The sequence below is a fragment of the Juglans microcarpa x Juglans regia genome, chromosome 2D (assembly GCF_004785595.1).
Source record: "Juglans microcarpa x Juglans regia isolate MS1-56 chromosome 2D, Jm3101_v1.0, whole genome shotgun sequence".
Classification (NCBI taxonomy): Eukaryota; Viridiplantae; Streptophyta; class Magnoliopsida; order Fagales; family Juglandaceae; genus Juglans; species Juglans microcarpa x Juglans regia.
This window is the reverse complement of record NC_054596.1, coordinates 40,228,575-40,251,407: the sequence shown is the minus strand read 5'-3', so window position 1 is coordinate 40,251,407 and position 22,833 is coordinate 40,228,575. Positions and strand designations below refer to the sequence as shown.

The 22,833-nt window shown below is 35.8% G+C and overlaps 2 protein-coding genes across 3 annotated transcripts; both read right to left on the bottom strand.

Moving 5' to 3' along the window:
* Nucleotides 1-1,574: 1,574 nt before the first annotated feature.
* Nucleotides 1,575-8,668, bottom strand: LOC121248940 (diacylglycerol kinase 2). 2 transcript variants are annotated; one of them, XM_041147558.1, is made up of 8 exons: nt 8,540-8,668; nt 5,467-6,683; nt 4,223-4,598; nt 4,071-4,147; nt 3,689-3,808; nt 3,414-3,578; nt 2,867-3,004; nt 1,575-2,149 (listed from the first exon to the last, which is right to left on the bottom strand). In XM_041147558.1, the coding sequence occupies exons 2-8, from the start codon at nt 6,583-6,585 to the stop codon at nt 2,003-2,005; spliced, it is 2,142 nt and encodes a 713-aa protein (XP_041003492.1). In that variant the 5' UTR covers nt 6,586-6,683; nt 8,540-8,668; the 3' UTR covers nt 1,575-2,002. The 2 variants fall into 2 exon arrangements, with proteins under 2 accessions (XP_041003492.1, XP_041003489.1); XM_041147555.1 differs by having other exon boundaries at nt 5,467-6,676; nt 8,539-8,665.
* A 2,285-nt stretch (nt 8,669-10,953) lies between these two features.
* On the bottom strand, nt 10,954-13,079 carry LOC121248939 (isoeugenol synthase 1-like). The gene is made up of 5 exons (XM_041147554.1): nt 12,839-13,079; nt 12,161-12,295; nt 11,662-11,890; nt 11,363-11,566; nt 10,954-11,270 (listed from the first exon to the last, which is right to left on the bottom strand). The coding sequence occupies exons 1-5, from the start codon at nt 13,040-13,042 to the stop codon at nt 11,074-11,076; spliced, it is 969 nt and encodes a 322-aa protein (XP_041003488.1). The 5' UTR covers nt 13,043-13,079; the 3' UTR covers nt 10,954-11,073.
* Nucleotides 13,080-22,833: the final 9,754 nt, after the last annotated feature.

Sequence of the window (22,833 nt, the reverse complement as noted above, 5' to 3'; positions counted from 1 at the left end):
ATAATTTTTCTAAATTTTGACACAAAATATAATAAATAATTCAACTTTTACAATTCTCAAAACAATAATAATATTAAAAAATAATATTCTAACAATATTGTATATCCTTAAATAATATTCCTAAATGTATTTTATATATTAACAGTGAAAAGAACCTACCATGAGATATTACATACATCATATTATTATCCTTCAATATGAAACCCTTGATTAAAACAAAAATACGAAAAATGTTTCTTATACTACAATTTTTACTACGCACGTCTTACAACTAAAATATAAACCTTTTGTGAGACTGTTACATTTAAGTCTTGTTTGGATTTAGAGTTGATTTTAACTCATCTCATCTCATTTCATCTAATCATTATAATTTTTTTTAAATTCTTACACAAAATATAATAAACAATTCAACTTTTTTAAATTCTAAAATAATATTATAATAATATTATATTTAATTTTTAACTTTCATCTCAATTCATCTCATCTTAACTTACTGTTCAATCTCACATTCATAATTATTGTTCCTATGAGAATTTTCAGACACGTAGACCCCACGTACATCATTTTGAATGGGGCCGCATCTCTGTCCTATGGAGAATGTATTGGAAGCATTAATGCTAGCCTAAAGCCCTACCAAATAGGGGTGGGCAGCGGGGCTTCGCACCCTGCTGCCCCGCCCCCGCATGGCTGGGTGGGCAATCCCACTTCGCCCATGCAGGGGCAGGGGCCCCCGCTCAGCATCTAGCACCCCTAGCGGGGGCAGGGGCAAGAACGGCCCAACCCCGCCCCGCATTTCCCCCGCTTATATATATATATATATATATAAATATATATTTATATTTTACAAATTATATATAAATATATCTTACAATTTGTTAGACTTGTTCACAAAATATACACTAACAAACTAGTAGTAAGTCTCACATTACTTAAGTATGATTATTGTATTACCTTGACCTCTTATATAAAAGTTGACTGAAAAAGTCAAGACAATCCAAAATATAACTCTAATGAGTTTATGTTTTTTTTTTATAATTATAAATTTTAATTTATATCATAACTTTAAATATTTATAAATATTTTTGAACTCAAAAATAATTTTTTAAATCTAATAAGTTGGCCTAAGCAAGGCGGGGCGGATGGTATTTTTTCCCTGCCCCTCAACACTAGGGCGGGAAAAAAATCCCTCCTCCCGCATGGTGTGGCACGGGCTGTGGGGAAGGGTTCCCGTCATGCACCACGCAGGTAGCAGCCCTATTACGTACCCAGTCAGTCTAGCTTCAATTGGCAATGGCCAATAAGGAACCAGCACGTACCTGTAGGCTCTTCTCACAGAAGAGGTCCAAAAAATAGCCCTGGACAGAGTGGGGACGAGAGACAACTTTTCTGTTTATCGAGGAGATACAAGTTCCTCCATAGGCTCCCCTAAGGCTAAAACCTGAACCGTTGCGCATACATAACAAGCAAATTAATGAATACCAAATTTCGTGCCCTTGACAGGTATAACTCCAATTATTAATTGGTGTATATAATATAATAATCATAATAAATTGATCAAATAACATATAGTGACAGAGAACAAACCTCATCATTGCACATTAGATTTCATGACAGGCAAAAGATAACTGCAGTTGCTATATATGTATCCGAAATCGATATTCTGTAAATCTGTACAAGGGAACGGAATGGACTATGAATAATGCATAATACAAACTTGATTGTTGAACGATGGGATTGGAACTCAGAAACATCTTACTTTTTTTTCAGTGGAAAACAATTAAATATCAGTATATTTTAACACTTTCTGTAATGTAAATCCTCATCCAAAACTTCTCTCTCTCTCTCTCTCTCTCTCTCTCTCTCTCTCTGGTATTCAAGTACCAATCCTACAAAAAGGGGTAACCGCAAAAAACCTTTTCTGTCTCAAGGGGGGGAGGGGGGAATTATTTTAGCCGGATCAGATGTGAGGAACAAAGAGAAAGGCGGGGTGTACAGATAAAGATCAAGAGAGATGGAGGGCCATCTGCTGGAGAAGTACTTTCTTCTGAGAAGCATTGATGATGCCCCTACACTCAGCATCAAGTAACACCTCCATCATAATTGCAGCTGCATGCCCTCTGGGCTCAGAGGCCCTCCGTAACATGAACACCTGAGCATATACATAACAAAACTTAGCTTTAATTTATAACCAAATCAAAACATTACTGGGAGAAACATCTATACTCCATCCATCATAGCACAATTATCTATGAAAAGGTGAAATTCTAGTAATCTTCTTTAAACGTCCTTTATATGAGAAGTAGCAGAATTGTTTTTATAGAATCTCTTGAAAAAATGATAATAAAGTAAACAATTGAAGAAATAAAAATTTACACATTTACAAAGTTCTATATATTTATAGATAACCAAATAGTAAAGGTTATTTATTATCTATTTGGAGATAAAGAGACGTAGATACACACACACACACATATATATATATATAGAGAGAGAGAGAGAGAGATAACATTGGGGGCAACTGCCCCAATGCCATCAGATTCATCAAGGCTCCATTTAGGGCAACTGCCCCTATTTGTAGTGTATGCTACGAATTAAGTTCGTGCCTGAGTAACTTTTCTTTGACAACATATAGTAGGAAAATAAAAGACAACCCGTGCATTTCAACAACAGATCAAACCCAGCCCAACATCTCAGGCTCAGAGATTTTGGTTATTGCAGCAGGTATGGGCAGACCACTTCTACTATATGTCAAATCAGTTTTACAAATAGACAGAAATAGATTGTTCTTGACTCTAAACGGAATATAAATTAATGACCATTTAAAACTCTAGAAGTACAAAGTTATCCCACTACAAACACTAAATACCTGCCCATGGGGTGATATTTCTAAGCTGCCAGGTTGTTTGATGAATGGCTCCCCGTCTATTTGAACCGGAAAAGGACTCGAAGAATGTATTCTTATGACTTGGCCTTGAGCTAGTTTTCTGGCTTGGGAAAGTCCAACCTGTACAGAATAACAATTGTTACTACCATCAAACAGAATTATTGTTTTATACTCTAGCAAATATATTCAACAAAAGGGGTGTATAAACATGACTACCAAGAAATATTTTCAGCAATAAAACCCATCTCATTTTCCTATATAACAAAAAGGTGTATAAACAGCATGCACAATCCTTATCATAAATTAATTGGTCGATTACTATTTAAGTAACATTTAAAACCACGTCAAGAGAAAAACTTTTATTTGTTCTCAATACTTAATCTCTCATCTGCTCATGGAAGAATCCTTAATATTGTAAAATCAGTGATTACAAAGAAGAGTATAAAATTATATAAATAAAGCACATATAGATTTTTTTTAATGCAAAACATGCTTATTTTGTGAAGCATAAAATATAAGGATCTCAAACCTGAAGTTTGCCAAGCTGCCATGCTCCAGAAACACATACAACCTCAAGCAATTTATCATGCATGGATTGCAGACTAAAATCATTATCATGCTCATAGTCATTTTGCCAAAGATCTACACCACCCATATAGCTGCCAATGTTGAGCACAATCAAACCCTCAGAATCCTGGCGCAGGAAGAGGATTAGAAAAACCAGGATTACAACATAAATGAAAATAATTATACAATAATAAGATTGATGATGATGATGAAAATAAAGTTCATTAGTATATGTACCTTTGGAATTTCAATGTCCTTCCCATCAACTTCAAGCCAAACTTGCCATGGTAAATCGGCACAAGTTCTATCCATTATGTCCCTTGCTCCTTCTTTGGCATATCGCAATTTATTCACAAACTGCTCATAAAATTGTAGTTAGCAAATGCCAAAAGCACAAAAAACACATGAAAATACAGGCATGTATGTGAACTACTATGTTTAAATTATTGTAATTCTCTGAATAAAGAAAAATAAAAAAAATAAAAGATAAGCCACAACTGCTGCAGAATGGCAAGCTGGTATTTAAACACATACACAAAAAATGCACAAAATTTATGAAATAATAAAACACGGAATCAAAATAGTTATTTAACAGAAATAAGACAACCAGAACTGATACCTGACTATAGAACTTTTCAGGATTTATCTCCCGAGTAACATGAAATTCATATGCAACCTTTGCATCACATCCAATACCTAGAAAATAAAAATTAGCAAAGATCAAATAGATCCAAAAAACAAGAGCTAGATATAGTAACTTCAGATAGATACCTAAATAGTTCATCATGAATGTGGATTGCAATTTATTAAGATTGCCTTCTGGGTTTTCTTCTTTAATATTTATTTTCCAGCGGTCTAGCATTGTTACTGCAGCATGATTAACGTCATGCAAAAGTGTGGTCAAGCCACCTTGTCTATCAACTGTAGAGAAACCGCTACCCCATTGCAGTACCCTTGACAAATCATTTCCTGTACCGAGTGGAAGAATAGCAACTGGTGGAGGTGATTCAAAATTGTACTTCTCAATCGCATCAAGGACCCATGCAACGGTGCCATCTCCACCACAAACCAAAACCCTAAAATATTTTACGTCACTGAACAAATCCAAACCCACCTCGGGGCCCTGAGAGGCACTCAATTCAAAAATCTGCAAACAGTAGAAGTGGAAGAAAATATTGAATAAAAAAGACAACACAAGGATAGAGAGGAAATAGTACAAGAGGAACATATTCTACATCTCTAGGCTATTTTGTTCTGAAGGACTCCTTATGAGGAGATAACTTGATAATAAAATTTACGTTTCCACTGGAAGAGAGAAAAAAATAAAAAAAATAAAAAAAAAAAGACCATTGGAGTGCCTTCTAAAAAAAAACTTTAAAGCATTTAAGATACTCTACCAAAATCATAGAATGACATGGCAATGTATCCATACCATAAAAGTGGTTTCATGGCACCGCAAAATGGCCAACGAGACAGTTTTAGAATTCAAATTCAAACATAATGAGATGAGCAGGAGGAAGAATGAAATGGGACCAACTTATTTTTTTTCATATCATATTTTCAAAGAGCCAAAGAAATATTTATGTGTGGACCTAACAGTTTATAAAATATCAACAAAATCAATTCAGTTGTTTTTAGAAATGTACTAATCATCCTTAAGCAGCATTGTAACAATAATCAAACTGCAGTTAAAGACATGTAGGGTAAAGAACAAAAAATTGTAAATTGCTTGTGTGTTGTATTCGTCAGGAAGCAAAGATAGAGTACGTGGAGCCAAATGGGCTCTTCAACAAGCAGAAGAGATACTTTGCTACAACATTCATGCTCTTCATTTATGACACAAATAGCGCAAAACAGTATAAGCAACCTGTGAAACCTGCGAATTATGACATCTTCAAGACAGAAGACAGGGTACAAGGAAAACATACAATAACTAACCATCACCAATTAGTTTTCCTCAGAAGTCATTGGTTATAAATCATAAATGTGATAGCCACTAACAAGCTCAAAAATACCTGCAGAGGGTTTAATAGCATGTTCAGTCTCCTCCGAAGAGTGGGCCCATGTTGACATCCACTTCTGGCATTTATGAAAACCAGAAGAGGTCTAGCATCCTGAGGAAGATCAACCAGTGCATACATCTTAACTTGACAATAGGAGTTCATTCCATTTTTTTTTCGTATTAACCCATTATGGATGCTCTTTACACCAAGTGCTTTGCCATTCTTCTTTAGGTAGTCAATACTCAAATCACCACTTGATCTCTTTGAGCCAGCAAGGCCATTAAACACATAATTCACAGCTGTATCAGCCACCGAGAGATCTTGAAACTTACCATTTACATAAGAACCACTTCCATGTTTACTATAGTGCTTCCTTCTAATCTGGCCACGGACAGAGGAAGATAAAATTTCCTTTGTAATTGAACTAAGCATTCCACCTCCAGTGTTATTTTTATCAACTTCTTTGACAAAGAGTGGAGAAAGAATAATCCCCTTAAGAGGACCCAGATCACAAACATCACCAGATTCTTTAGCCATTTTAGCATGACATTTGACATGCATGAGGCGCTGACACCATAGGCAATGCCATGTAGGAGATGCATCAAGAAAAGGAACACCACAAGGTTCATCACAGAAAAGACAAAACGCAGAAATCTCAGGATTATCATCCATAGTAACCCATCTTTCTGACCAGTGGTGTCGAACATGGTTATGGCCAGCTTGTGCCACACACTTACAATCCTTTACTGCGGACTGAGAACAATAGAAATGAGCTGCCACACCACAAACAGAGCAACGATGGACAGGAGTAAGTGATGAGTCCTTTGTACCTAAGTTTTGAGGAAATAATGAAGTCAAGCAGACGCAGCACGTGGATGGCTGTTCACCATAAGCAAAATCTTCCATCCACAAATGGTGTGATAGAGGAACTTTTAGATTCTTCCTGACCTTTTTCTTTGCTTTTGCAGCAGCTTTAACCCATTCAAGAGATGTTCTTTTTTGCCACTTAAGAAATGCATATATGGCAGCTAGAAGCCCAAATAATCCAGTGACCAGCCACCCAAAAACAAATGGATCATAAGCATGGGAGCTTGTCAGCAACCATACAAGTAAATTGCCCAAATAAATCATGATGAACCTAATTTTTCATTGTCAACTTTCAGTTTTGTTTCACTCAACAGATTTGATGATATCCAGCTCCAAACAGATTATGCATCCAAAAACCTAATCTTATAAGAAGAAGACTATTCATGAGAAATAACATACGGCAATCTCTGTAAATAGAAAGCTCATAAATAATAGGACCAAAGAATTTACAATTGTGAATGCACAAAAGATATGGTGACTGGCAACCAATTCTTTCTTTTATTTAAATCCAAAGTATGAGCTAACTTTCAGTCTTAATTAACAAGTAAACAATAAACATTGTTTCTCCAATAGATTGGGATGCAAGACCAAAATTTCTTGGCCAAACACTAAGATTCATGTACTGTGGACGTGGAGAAATCCTTATATAGAGGAAAAGAGGGTTGGACTTAGTGCTAAAGCAAGTTTTACTCACAAGTTCATATATCAAACCTCAAAAAGGAAATATAGATCAAGTTTCAAAGCTTAATGCTGGACACTTGAGATCTCACCATAAACCTCTTTTAACTTTATTTATAGTTTCTTGGAAAAGTAATTTGTAAGGACAGATCACTTTTTGATGATGAGTCTTGGAGACCGAGCAAACACAACATGTCTTTTACTTGATTAAACCATGGACACGTTTAGCGTGCCTCAATCACACGAATCAGGCAAATAGAACAGATCACTATTTGCAAAACATTGCGAGTAAACATGTAGTACATGGTCACTAGCCAAGATATCTAGATTATCTTTTTTCAAACATCACCTGCATGTAGAATACCTTTCATAGTAAAATCTTCGGTCCTATCATATATGACAATTATCATCCACAATATTTTTTGTACATCACAACAAGCTATCTCTTTTAGCACTGCCATATGCTAATATAACACCATCGCTATCGAATCAAACTAAGAGACTTCAATCACCGAATGAAACTGAAGACAACTTAACAATTAGTATGACAAGTTGATCATTATTTTTTTTATTCTCACCAGGTGTCCGAGATCAAAGTCCCGACTAAACCTGGGCTGCACAGGTCCTCGGCAAGGAGTTTTCCACAAGTGCACATTGGGTAATTCAAGAGAAAATTCCATCAGTCCGATAACCCCTAGAAATTGTTTGCACCTAAGAGGATTCGAACCTTGGACTTGGAGAGAGAAAACCACCAAGACCAAGGCCTTAACACTTGAGCCAACCCCTAGGAGCTCAAGTTGATTATTAAGTCCACAGAACATGTATATCATTCTACAATCTCAAATCAAAACCAAGTAACACAAATTAAAAAATAATAATAATAATAATTAAGGGAAAGCTCTCAAAGCCCTTTCTAAGTTTGTCGCAGAAGAAACCAAGACATATAAAGAGATCGCGATGACAAATTAATATGATCCCACCTATAAGAATAAAGAAAACGGTCACTACGAACAATATATGGCAATCGTCTCCTTGATGAAATGCAAAAAATAGTCAGAAATCAATTTTGTCTTTTGTCTTCCTTTCAACAGAGGGTCAGATTAACCCAATAAAAGAACAAACGAAAGCAAAATATCCGTGTCCATCTCCCATAGGGAATAATATGCATTCCGTTAGTGAAGACCCAGAACAGAAAATTGCAGAAAGAAGGAACCGGGGAACCATTTCGTTCAATCGGAGAGTGAAAGTTAAAATATCCGCGGCCATCTCATATAACGTTTCATTTTTTTCCGCCAAAATCAAAATTCAGTAAAGATAATTGAATAAACTAATAAGCAAACCAAATTCATGCGCAAAATTCAAGCGTATTCCAAGGAATGACAACACAGGAATCACATTCTGCGGGAAGCAGAAGAAGAAGAACAACAACAACAACAACAAAAAAGATTTGATCCGTGCAATTTCAGATCTGATTAACAACTAATCCAATAAATCTATAAAAACTGAAAATGAAAAGAAGAAATTAAAAAAAGAAAGTTACCTCGAGAAGAACACTAGTGCGAATTGAGGGGAGGAAATTCCTCAGATGTGAAGAAAAGAATATGGAGGAGAGAGAAGGGAGGGTCCTCCGCTCTGGCTTTGATTTACCATTCATTTAATTAATATTAAATAGTAATAAATATTATATATATTTAACGGAAAGAAGTGGGAAAAAGGGCGGGACTTTCCTTAAAAACGCAACGAACACGGATTTTGCCTTTTCGGAATGAAGGGGGTGCAATCCGGTCTCTCCGCGTGGAATATATGAGATTACGTAAACGCCCCCGACTAGCTTTTGGGAGCTTCCGGATCTCGGAATTTTTCATGCTGGGGCGCCAAAAGATACTGAATCTTGGTCAGTACCGTATTTTGTTCGATTAAAACGAGGTCGGCAACAAGGTTTTTTTTTTTTTTTTTTTTTTTTTTTTTTTTTTTTTTTTTTTGGTATGAGGTGGGCAACAAGGTTTTGGTGCGTCCGACTCGTCTTCAATTAAAATGTCTACGATGATTCAAAAACCAAAAAAAAAATATATATATTTAAAACGTCTACGCGTAACGTATCCATGCACGAACGTAAAATATGGGCCCGGGGCTTCCTTCCCTAAACAATAATAGACTAATAGTCACTTTTTGTACTTATTTTTGTTTGATATTATGAATTAATTATTACAAAGAAAATCAACTCAAATATGACATATAATTTATCATAAAGAAAAATTATATTTATAATCATAGATACGCAAATATCGTGTATTTTTTTTAAAAAAAATAAAAAAATATGATATCTATATAAAAAAATTAATTTTATAATAGTAAATCTCATTCATTTTTAAAATGAATACGTAGCGCTTTTACAGCACATGATCGTATGCATTACTCTTATATAAATGATAAAGTTTAGAAATATTAATTTACATTTTAGGTTTTTCTAAGTTGCAAAAATAAAATATGAACAAGTAATTTAATTTATTTTCAAATTTCTATATTTTAGGTTTTCTAGAAATTGAAATATAAATGATAAAGAAGGAAAAATCATAACCATAGTTATTTTCTTGGATTTTATAGAATTCTTAGTTTAAAAAATAATTAAATTTGGATACTTGTAAATTGTAAATTTTGTAAAATGTCTATTTTTTCTTAAGATTAATTTTTTTTCCTTTTATTTTGTAAATGTATAATCAAAATGTGATTTATTTTTATTTGTGCACTTATAATTTATATTAGTTTTGAACATGGCTCGTTGATGAGTTATTCATGAAATTAATATCTTTTATTTATTGAAAGAGTATCAATTAGTTCATGCATTATAAAGATATCAAACAATGGAAAAAAAGGTAATTTATTCACCTTGGCAAGTGGAAAATTGATTATAGCAAGGGAATTACATCACATTGACCCCTTTTTTTTTTTTTTTTGGGTTGGCGAAGGTTTATAATTATATAGGTCCTGACAAAAAAGAAGAAGAAAGAAACATAGGACAGTTAACCAACACCACAAATAAAATCAACCCATGTACACCTACACAAGCAAATAGCTAGCTGAACTAGTTAATTACTCGATCGAGCAAAACAACAAAGCAAGACGATAAATAATATAGATCAGGACAACGTCGAACCAGGCACCAAACATGCAGCAAAAGCTAGCAAGCATATAACATCAGGCCATGAAGATTACAAACGCTACTGCTAGCAAACCGACCGCAAATTAACAAGCAGAACAACCTCAAGTACAAATTATCAGGCATGCGAGCAGTCAGGCCGCCATGAGGGCAGCAAATGTAAGCAATGAACCAAGCCATGATGACATACAGGGATATCAAATCGTATTACGGGTCGTGTTCGTGTCATATCAAGACATGTATATTATATTATATAGATCAACTCTAACACGATTTGTTAAGTTTATCGTGTCAAAATTTCAAATCTTAATACAATCCATTAACATAACGGATCGTGTTGTGTCAAGTCATTTTAACCCGTTTATGTAAATGAGTTGAACATACTAGAAATTAACTTGTTTGACCTAGTTAAGTTTAGTATAATTTTATATAAATGTTAAAATCACAATATTTATAAAAAAATATAAAACTAACTACAAGTCTAAAATTACAATCTAAATAATAAAAATATCTAAATAAAATTCTAACAATTTTATTTTTAGATATAAGGGTATAATTGTAATTTTAACTTTTTTAACGGATCATAACGGGTTATAGTAGGTCAAAACAGGTTGACCTGTTATCAACCCGTTAAGCAATCATGTCTTAAAGAATTAACTTATTTTGACCCAAATCTATTAAGGTTAAATCCTAACTCGCTTTTATTTTATCGTGTTCGTATTAAGTTAATGGGTTGTGTCACATATTACCATCCCTAATGACACAGCAGCCAAGATATGTTGATCAGGACAACGACGTCCGTGGTAATCCAGGTAATTTTATTCAAATTGAGAATTGTCTTGCCCACATATATAATACATACGACGATAACATGATGACTAGTGGCGCCCCTGGACTATTCTTGAACTAAACATTAATTAAAACGATGCCAGTTTGGGTTGGGGAGGATTAACCAAGAAAATGTCAAGGAGGGCATCGATGGAAGTATGGTTGTGATCGTAGAATAATTTGGAGGCCTCTAGGTCGTCGTCAGTGAGTTCAAAGCTCGTCTGGTCCCCTTTGACGAAGATGTTGTGAAAGATAGCCATACGTATGTTATCTGGGAATGGTGCGGCTGCAAAATACAAACAAAAATGCCTGTCATAACTTCACTAAATTATAAGCAAGAATCTTATCTCTAAAATAAATCATAACAAAATTGCTTACTCTCAGAGAGCTTTACTATATCCTCTTCGGGGACATAAATCGGTTTCAGAGTTCGTCCCGTCTTTTTCTCCCATAAAGAAATCAAGTCCATCTCAGATACAATGTTTCCCGGAGGTCTAAGCACGATGACCCGATTAGCTGCCCTTGGATCAGTGGCTGCTTTTATGGTATAGGCTGCAATATCCTCCTCATAATTTAACACAGCTGCATGCAAAACAGAATGCCAAACAATCAAGTTATGGTGATCAGTCACAAGAATCATGGAAAGGAAAGAAAAGGAAACGAAAGGAAAATTTTACCCTTGGCTTCCCCACTTCCAAAAACAACTACTTCCTCACTTTTTTCGTGAGGATGCAGCAAGTGGTGAACGAAATACGCTGCAAAAGAGTTCGCAGAGACGTAAGTGAAGGTAATTCCGGCCTCTTCGGTAGCCCTCCTGATCTTCCTTTTGTTCTCAAGCACAGCCTCAAAAGCCGGTAATCCACTCACTCTGTCAACTTCGTTTCCAAATTCTGACGGAATAAATCTCTGAAAAACAACATCACGAACAATTCCAAGATTGATCAGAGACGTTCTCCGGCAGTACCTCGTGACCTCGAGGATTCATGAAAAAAAAAAAGGTGCTTCTAGATCTTCTTCCAAATGTAAATGTAAAAATTTAATAATTTTAATTATATTTTAACATTTTTTGAAGGAGCATGGACAGATTCTTCGTAATAATTAATGGAACCAATACGTAAAATATTTAGAAATAATACGGAGTATGGAGCTTATACAACTCGGAGATATGCACTGCACCTTTATATTTCCAGCATCCTTCATGGCTTGGATTATCTTCAGTTGATCAAGGTGTTGAGGAACAGACAACGTAGAAATGACAACATCCACACGACGAATCGCTGCTAGAAGCTTCCCGTACTCATCCAATTCGCCCTGTTTCATAATAAAATCATTTTCATGAGCTAAAACGGAACAAGGAGGGCCAGTAGTACTACTAGTACTACTTGTAATCTTGCAGGGCCTTTCATGGGGGTGGGGGCTAGCTAGCTAGCTTTGTGATTAATGCACAAATCTTCCTCCATCCCTTAGGCCAGCCCTACTCTTTACCTCACATTAATGCAGAGTCTTCAGTACCGGCCAAGCTAAATTTGGAAATTATGTGGAGATTTTGAAAGAATACTTCTAACCTATCCATCCATATCGACCCTCATTAGTGGAGTATAAAGATTCGGCTAATTGCTAATGCTAGCTAGGGATCCCTTCTTTCCATAATTCTATTAATAGACATTTGACAATGGCCAAAGACCAATTAATTTTCTTTGTAAGCTTTTCTTATTGCATGCCAACTATATAATAAAAATAATATTATTATTTTTCATCCTAAATTTGATCATCTTTAATTACATTTATTAATGTGACATATTTTAAGTGGTTTCATATGTCGGCCACTTAAATGAGACTCAAGATATTACGTACGTGGATAATGGTGACTCCCAAAGCCTCGTATTCTTTGAGGAGAACTAGCTTGGGAGGGTTGGCGTTGGAGTTGATATTCGGTTTGAGCAATGGGCGGACGTAGGCAAAGGTTGGATGGCCTAGAGAAACGCTGGCCTTCACCATGAAATTGCCGAGGTAACCTGTGGCTCCGAATATCAGAATCTTGCTCTTTTCACAAGCCATATACCCAAAACTCCTGATCTTTCACTTCCAAGTGGCCTTGGAAAGCTAATTATATATATATATATGCTCAGATATATCTGTAGGAACGTTTTGCATGCTTTTATGGTGATAATTTGCTGAGGAATAAGTACCACACGATTTCCATCAACAAAAATGTGATGGAAATAATTACACGCGGCACGTGATCGTTGTTTAGTCACCTTGCGTGCATTGTACTCGCACATGCGTACAAATAGATATTGTTGTTTACCAAAATAACAGTGTCCTAAATTAGGCCGTTTTGGCTTCTAGAAAGAGAAAGTCTCCATTCTCTAAAGAAACTTCAATCCTTTCGAGTGTTCTTGGCGCAGAAGAGGGTGGAGCTGTGTGTCTCTCACCCTCCTCTTGATCTCCACCGGTTCAGTTTTGGTTAGATATACCGCTCTCCATCGACCACCAATCGATAAGCACCCCACCACGCAACACTATAGTTGCCGATCTCAAAAAAACTTGACTCACTAAAAAATGAGCAGCACAAAGGCTATTTCAAGTGCAGGAGGATGTCACGTAATAATTAGGAATAAATTTTTAGATCGTCTCCTCAGGAAAATGTACTTAAAATCAAACTCGTTTAGGTAGTCATGAACTAAATTCATATTTTTGAATTTTTAAGTGTCGAAATGAAATGTAAAAGACTAACAAATTGAAATTAATAATCAAATAATCAACTAAACTAAACAATCTTAATTAATCTGAAAATTAAACAATAAAATTGAAATTATTTAAGTCCTAATTAAACTTTAATCAATCTAATATGCAATAGAAATAAGAGATTAATAAAACTAAGCTAAGAATTAAACTATCTTAGAAAGTAATTGACAAAATACGAATTGAGAATTGAAAAGCCCTAAAATCAAGATTCTAGAGTTCATCCTTATATTCAAATCACAAATTCTCAAAATCAATCCATAGCAATTGTAATCACTGTTAAATGAAAGTTTAAAGAAGCGAGAAAAATAAAACACGAAGTAAATAAACAGCAAATAAAATACCCAAAAGTCTAAGCTAAATATCTCAAAAATATTCCATAAACTTTAAACTGAAATTAAATAAAAAGTAGGGAATGAAAAGAGCAAGCCAAATGAATGGAGATGGAGGTGGTAGGCAATGGAGGAGGCGGCTAGAGCGGCAATTAGACCCTAGAAGAGTTCTTCAAATGTGCGGCGCTGCTCTGTAAAAAGTCCGTCTGAAAATGAAATCAATCCCCTTGTGCTTGCGTGCAAAAACCCAAAGACCAGTCCTCCTTTTCTTCCGCCTAGCCAATCCATTTCCAACTCCGTGAAGACCAAGTCAAACTAAAAGAACTACTAGCATGGGAGACATATGTCCAACTCCATGAAGACCAAATCAAACCAAAAAACCTACTAGCATTTGTCTCTCACGTCCAACTCCATGAAGACCAAGACAAACCAAAACTCCAATTGCATCGTCAATCCGTGTGAAAGCCCATAGAAAAATAAAATCTCATTTGTGCCTAGCCATTTGTGCATGCGTTTTTTTATCTTTTATTCAGCAGCTCTTATATTTAAATAACATTTTCATTTAAATGAGAGAGTTCATTTAACTTTTTTTTTTTTTTTTTTGCATTTTTTTTTGCCTAAAAAAAATAAAATAAAATTAGAAATGAAATGAAATAAAATAAAATAAAGTAAAATAAAATAAAAGAATAGAAAATGAAAAATATGTTGTGCATGTGACAGAACATTATCCAATTAAATCACAAGTTATAAAAATTAAGCATTAACTATGCTATAAAGCAATTTAAATCACAACTCGGATTTATTCATTTTAACTATTTTTTCATCTAAAACCAATAATAATTTAATAAAATAAATAAAATATATTGGTTCTAAATATATAAAATATGCAATAACTCAGCTCAATCACACCCCCCAACTAGCATTTTGCTAATCCTTGAGCAAAATAGTGAAAATTAATTGAGATGAATATTGCATAAAGATCGAAATTCAAACAGAAACAATCAAACACAATTTTGAATTCTCACAAAAGTGACACGTTACTACTCAACCCCCAGGAGCTATACCCAACAAGTCTATCTCAACAATCTTTCACATAGAATTGAGGCAAATGTCTCATAACTCAAATGTGTGTGTGGAGCTAAACTGGCTATGTGTTCCTCATTACTAACCATGATTTGTCATAGGATTTTTCAACCTTAAAATTAATCATTGCTGATTCTAACTACCTCAAAACCCAAGGGACTAGCAGTTTTCACGCCAGCTCTGTTTTTAAAGGTTGAACACTCAACCCCCAAAGTCTTGGGTAACTGTTTCTAGCCCTTTTACTTAGGAAAGTTCACTAAGTCTCCTTTATTCCTTTTTTTTTTTTGCTAATATTTTCAAATCTTTTTTTTTTTTCTTTTCATTTTCTTCTTCTTCTTTTTTTTTTTCTTTCTTTTTTTTTTTCCTTTTTTTTTGAAGCATGGCTCGGTAGTCTTGCAGTTTACTTCTCCTGTGTTAAATCAGTGAATAGTAAATAAGGAACACTACAAGCGTAAGCATGTGCAAAATGTCCTTCAAAATTTACCATTCGTTCTACAAAAATCTTATCAAGTCTCATCTCAATAAGTATAGCATCCCGGTGTTTCAAGTCACACATCAACAAAATATGATGTATCAAAAAATCATGCTCTATGCTTAACCTTGAAAATAAATCTTCACAAAATGATTCCACTCAACTACTCCACCAAGATGCTCAGATTTCACAAAACACCAGAAATGGAGTTTGTGTCAATCATATATGTACCAATGCACATCATATTAATTTTTTTTTTAAATCCATGTACACACACTACCCCCAACTAGTGAGAGACATGGTCCTCAATGAATCGAACGAAAGAAAACAAAGTGCACAGAAATAAGCAAGCAAAACAAAAAAAATCAACATGAAATATAAAATTGAAGCAAAATAACAAATAAAAAAAAAATTCAAGTAAAGAAAACTGTAAAAAGGGAAAAAATCAAAACACTTCCCTAGAATCTTGCACAAGCAAGATCTCTTCTTGTGGATCAAAGATCTTCAAAAATGGCTTTAGACGTTGTCCATTGATAGTGAAATTATTGCCATTCTTTGGATTGACAATATCTACCACCCTATGAGGATGAACCTTCTTTATAATGTACGGCCCTTCCATCAAGATTTCGGCTTCCTGGAAAAAAGATGCAGTCTTGAATTGTAGAGAAGCACTTTCTGATCAGGGACAAGATGTTTGTCATGGATCTTTTTGTCATGCAAGACCTTCATTCGCTCCTTTGCCAAGCGGGAATTGTCGTAGGCCTCTCTTTATTTCATCAAGCTCTGAAATCACATCAACAGCATGCACCTCTGACTTGTTGCAATCACTAGGCATCTTGTAAGTATTGAACACATTCATTTCCAATGTCATATTCCCGAATGTAAGTTTCAATACTCCACTTTGACAATTTATCAGTGCATTGGACATAGCAAGGAATGGGTGCCCAAGGATGACAAGCGCCTGGTAAATAGCAGTGGTTGGCTTCTGCATATCAAGAACTACAAAATTCACTCGATAGTAAAATTTATCCACCTGAACTAGCACATTCTCAAAAATACCCCTCGGCACCTTGACTGATCTGTCAGCTAACTGTAACTTGATGGAGGTCTTTTTTAGCTCACATAATCCCAACTGCTCATATATTGAGAACGGTAGCAAGTTCACACTACTCCCTAAATCAAGTAAAACTCTCTCAATGCGTGACTCACCAATCATAATGGAAATGTGGGAAGAGCCGGGATCTCCAAACATCTGAGGAGTCTCGCTCAATATCAATGCACTGACTTGCTCCGTTAGGAAAGCTTTCTTCTTTACATTCAGCTTCCTCTTCACTGTGCACAAATCCTTTAGAAATTTTGCATATGAAGGAACTTGTTGTATGGCATCCAAGAGTGGAATATTAATCTTTACTTGCTTGAAAATCTCCTGAATCTCAATGTGGTATTTATTCTTTTGGCTAGTTGCCAATCTCTGAGGATAGGGAACCACAGGTTGGTATCCCCTACTAGTTTCAGCATCTGCACTCACAGGCTTCTTCGACTCTGGTCTCACTACCTCTGGTTCTTTTTCAGCTTCATCAATCTCTGTTGCATTTTCAGGTGCAGGAGTAACTACCTGTCTGTCAATTGTCATCTCTGGTTGGGGAACTTCCTTTCCAGTTCTCAAAGTAATAACGGCATTCGCTGTCTCAAAAACCTCCCCTGAGACATTATGCACTTGTTGTTGTTGTTGCCGGTATACTTGAGGATTAGGATGAAGCTGTGCTGGAAATTTCCCTTTCTCTTGAGTGCTCAATATTGTGTTAATTTTACTGATGGTGCCCCGCAATTCATTTATGGCATGAGTGTTTTGATTGTTTGTGGTGGCCTGAATCTGCATGAATTACTGAAGTGTATTGGTCATCTGTGTCATATTGTCATCTAGAGACTTCTTCGCAGAGGTTTGAGGCTGAGAACTCTGTGCAGCTACATGAGGCTGAAATCTTGGAGGTGCTACAAAAGGATGGCTCTGAGAACTCTGATATGGCTGATATTGGTGCTGAGGAGCAGCTTGATGAAATGGCTGTTGAGAAAGTGGTGGAGACCGGCCAGGCTGATCATTCCTCCATGAAAAATTTGGGTGATTCCTCCACCCCTGATTATATATATTGGAGAAATGCTAATTTTGTGTTCTATTTACCCAGTTCGCTGATTGCATCTGCTCAGAGCCACTCTCCTGAAATACTGGCATAATCGGGTAATCTTGGGTCTTGTGGTTCGAATCAGCGCATATAGAGCATGCCTTTACTGTTTTCACAGCCTTCACTTTTTTCATCTCCATGACCTTTAATCTTCTAGTCAATGCAGCTATTAAGGCTTGAACGCCAGTGTCCTCCTTAAACTCATATCTACCCCCACCAGCAATAGCCCTCAGTGGCTGTGCTGTCAATGAAACTCGATTAGTGCGAGTGTTCCATTGTTGTGCGCTCTCAGCAAGATAGTCAAAAAATGGCAATGCTTCATCAGGTTACATGCTAAAGAATTCTCCATTGCACATAGGCTGAACAAACTGCTTGCATTGTAGAGTGAGACCAGTGTAAAAATAATTCACCAACCTCCATGATTCAAAACCGTGATGTGGACAGATGTTCACCAAATCCTTAAACCTTTTCCCAACTGGCCTGAAAAGTCTCGTCAGATTTATGATTGAACTAGCTGATCTGCACTTGTAAATATTGAGTTATCTAAAAAGGAAAAAAATTTTGTAAGAACTCATGTTGCATATCAGACTAACTAGAGATAGAATTAGGCCTCAAAGAATTAAACCAAATCTTTACTTTATCCTTTACAGATAAAGGAAATAAACGAAGTCTAATAAATTCACCAGTAGTGGCCCTATTGATAAAAGTAGTACAAGCCAACTCAAAATTTGTCAAGTGCTGATAAGGACTCTCAGAATCCATCTCGTGGAACTGAGGTATCACTGACATCATGCCATGCTTAATGGAAAAATTAGGTGCATCATCAGGTAAAATAATGTATGATGATGTAGTGGTGCAAGTGGGCTGCAAATAATCCCTAAGAGTGTATGGTGTAGGTGCAGCCATGGTTTGTTCAATCTCAATGTCCTCGTCTGTAGAAAAAATAGAAGAGCTATCTATCTCTGGGTTATGTATACTACTCTCAGTGCTCGATGTAACTCTAACCAACCTATTTAAATTGTCTCTCACCCATGACATCAAACATCAATCCAAATAGCATAAGTAAAGTTCAAGTGACTGAGTAGTAGGTGACAAGTGAAATGTGTAATCAGAGATCAGATAGTGAAAGAAACATTTGAGATAAAAAAATAAAAAAATAACGAGTCCAAATTTACGTCAAGCAACTATTCCCCGACAACGGCGCCAAAAACTTGACTCACTCAAAAATGAGCAGTACAAAGACTATCCCAAGTGCAGGAGGATATCGCGTAATAATTATGAATAAATTCATAGATCGTCTCCTTAGGGAAAGGTACTTAAAATCAAACTCGTTTAAAATGGTAAAAATATTCACAAAGAGAAAATAAAAATGATGGTATGTGCAATGAATAGAAGAGTGCAACAAAAATGAAAATGGCACTAGTCATGGACTATATTCATATTTTTAGATTTTTGAGTGTCGAAATGTAATGTAAAAAACTAACAAATTGAAATTCACAATCAAATAATCAACTAAACTAAACAATCTTAATTAATCTAAAAATTAAACAATAAAACTGAAATTATTTAAGTCCTAATTAAACTTTAATCAATCTAATATGCAATGAAACTAAGAGATTAATAAAACTAAGCTAAGAATTAAACTAGATTAGAAAGTAATTGACAAAATACGAATTGAGAATTGAAAAGCCCCAAAATCAAGATTTTAGAGTTCATCCTTATATTCAAATCACAAAATCAATCCATAGCAATTGTAATCATTGTTAAATTAAAGTTTAAAGAAGCGAAAAAAATAAATAACACGAAATAAATAAACAGCAAATAAAATACCCAAAAGTCTAAGCTAAATAGCTCAAAAATATTCCATAAACTTTAAACTGAAATTAAATAAAATGTAGAGAATGAAAAGAGCAAGCCAAATGAATGGAGATGGAGGTGGTAGGCAATGGAGGAGGCGGCTGGGGCAGCAATTGGACCCTGGAAGAGTTCTTTAAATGTGAGGCGCTGCTCTGCAAAAAATCCGTCTGAAAAAGAAATTAATCCCCTTGTGCTTGCGTGCAAAAACTCAAAGACCAACTCTCCTTTTTGTCCGCCTAGCCAATCCCTTTCCAACTCCATGAAGACAAAGTCAAACCAAAAGAACTACTAGCATGTGTCTCCCACGTCCAACTCCATGAAGACCAAGTCAAACCAAACGAACTACTAGCATGTGTCTCCCATGTCCAACTCTATGAAGACCAAGACAAACCAAAACTCCAATTGCATCGTCAGTCCGTGTGAAAACCCATATAAGAATAAAATCTCATTTGTGCCTAGCCGTTTGTGCATGTGTTTTTTTTTTCTCTTTTATTCTGCAACTCTTATATTTAAATAACATCTTCATTTAAATGAGAGTTCATTTGACTTTTTTTTTTTTTTACATTTTTTTCCTAAAAAAAATAAAATAAAATTAGAAAAGAAATGAAATAGAATAAAATAAAATAAAATAAAAATGAAATAATAGAAAATGAAAAATATGTTGTGCATGTAACAGAACATTATCCAATTAAATCACAAGTTATAAAAATTAAGCATTAACTATGCTATAAAGCAATTTAAATCACAACTCGGATTTATTCATCTTAACTATTTTTTCATCTAAAACCAATAATAATGTAATGAAATAAATAAAATATATTGGTTCTAAATGTATAAAATATGCAATAACTTAGCTCAATCACCGATCTACTGGAAGGAGGCAGAATCATGGCGAAACTGTGGCACGTGAGCCGCACGTGCAGCATGCTTCCTCATGTGGCACTCATGCGCCACTGCGCCCTGACGTGTCCACTGGTTACACTCGCCACACCAACAGATTGCCCACATCGAGATCTTTTAGATCTGCCCCACCTCACCTCCCAACAATCAACGAGTGGGCTTCACGCCAATGTTTTGAATACTGTTTCGGTGACACTTTCAATCGGGCATTGAAACAAGATATTTCGATACCAATACAATTTCGGAATAGTCTATATATGAATAAATTATATATAAAAATTATAAATAGTCTAGTCTGAATTGATGGTCTAAAAATGAGCTTGCAGTTTGAAGAAATGGCCGATACGGGTCGAAACGACCGAAATTCTGATCAGTACGAAATTATATTCTTCTATGTACTGGCCGATACGACATATTTCGGCCATACCGGCCAATACGAAACAAAATTCAAAATTTTGCTCCACGTGCCACCACGAAGCCTCGAGCAACAAATCAGACCATTCGATACCTGTCTTGTAAAAGAGACTATCATGTTATCACTTTCCCTAACTTATGATCATGGAAAAGGGATTAAGAATCTCTTTAAAAAAATATATCAAGACAACAAACTGCAGTACACCCACAGCTTATACCTCCTTTAGCGGGTGGCTTATTTAAAAATCATCTTTTAAGTAGGGATGGGCAGCGGGGCCTCACACCCCGCTGACCTGCCTCGCCCCCGGCCATGCAGGACGGTGGTTTTGTCCAGCTCAAGCGGGGTGCAAGGGGCCCCGCCCACACCCCAGGACTCCTGCAGAGGCAAGGGATAGAGGGGGCGAAGCCCCGCTAGGCTTTCCCCCACCCCGCTTAATATATATATATATAATTAAAATTACATATATATATAACCCCATAAGCAAGTGAAACGGCGCCAACGGTGCTGTTTCACTTTTAGACCTTAGTTAAGGTTCCCCCCTCCCCCCCCCCCCCTCCAACGCGTTCTTCTCCTTCTCAAACTCTCTTCTCTCTCACTCTCAGACTCACTCTCTCTGTCTCGATCTCTCTCGAGCTCTCTCAGTCTCTCTCTCTGTCTCGCACGACTGCACAAGCAGTACCACCGGGACTCTAGTCACTCCACCATCGTTGACTCGTGCAAACTTATTTTGAAATTTTGCATTCGCCGCCACTCAAAGGTAAAAAATTCGAAACCCTAGATTTTATTTTTTTAGTTTTGGATTGGAGATTGGAGGAAGGATGGGTTGAATCGAAGATGGAGGATGAGAATAATTGTGAATTTGTGTGCTGTAGAGAAATTTGTGCATGTGTTTGATTCAAATTTAAGGGGTTTCAATTAAAACGCCTTAACTCAATTTAGGGTTTTAGATTGAACCCCTAAATCAATTTAAGGTTCCAATCCGAAACCCCTTAATTGGCCCTTAATTTTCAATTTAGGGGTTTCAATTGAGACCCTAAAATTAATTTTCAATTTAGGGGTTTCAATTGAGACCCCTTAAATTTTAGGGTTTCGGATTGAACCCCTAAATTGATTTAGGGGTTCAATCCGAAACCCTAAATTGAGTTAGGGGTCTCAATTGAAATTTCTAAATTTAAAATTAAGGGGTTCGATCTGAAACCCCTTAAATTTCAATTTAGGGGTTTCAATTGAAACCACTAAATTTAAAATTAAGAGGTTCAATCCGAAACCCCTAAATTGTGTTGGCTTCGCACTTTGGCTTGTTTTTTCATGTGAGGTGTATTATTATGATTTTCTTATATCGTGTGTTGATTGATTTTATAATTTTTTATTGTGTTGTAGAATCAGGAATGTCTTCTCAAAAGGATTTCACTGATAGTTCTCATATCCCTACAAGTACCCATGCCCCTGAACCTAACCCTACTCCAACCCCTGGGAGTGGAAATACACGTTGCCCTGCCCCCAAGCCCACACAAAGCAAGAAACATGTTTTCGTAGTTTGGTCTCATTTTACCAAACTAGAGGGTGGTGACCCCAATAACCCCCAAGGTAAATGTAATTATTGTTGAAAAATATATGGATGCCACTATATAAAACATAGTATATCCCAGTTAAAGGTCCATCTAGAGGAACAATGCAAGAAGAGTCCAATATTAAGATCCTTACTGGAGAAGAGTCAATCTAGACTAGAAATTGGACTAAAAAAATGACGGAGGGGAGTAGTGGGGGTCCAACATTGAAGGGGTATACAAAGTATAATGCTGATGAGTGTAAAAGAAAGTTAGCTCGTATGGTTATCATAGACAAGCTACCTTTTTAGTTTGTGG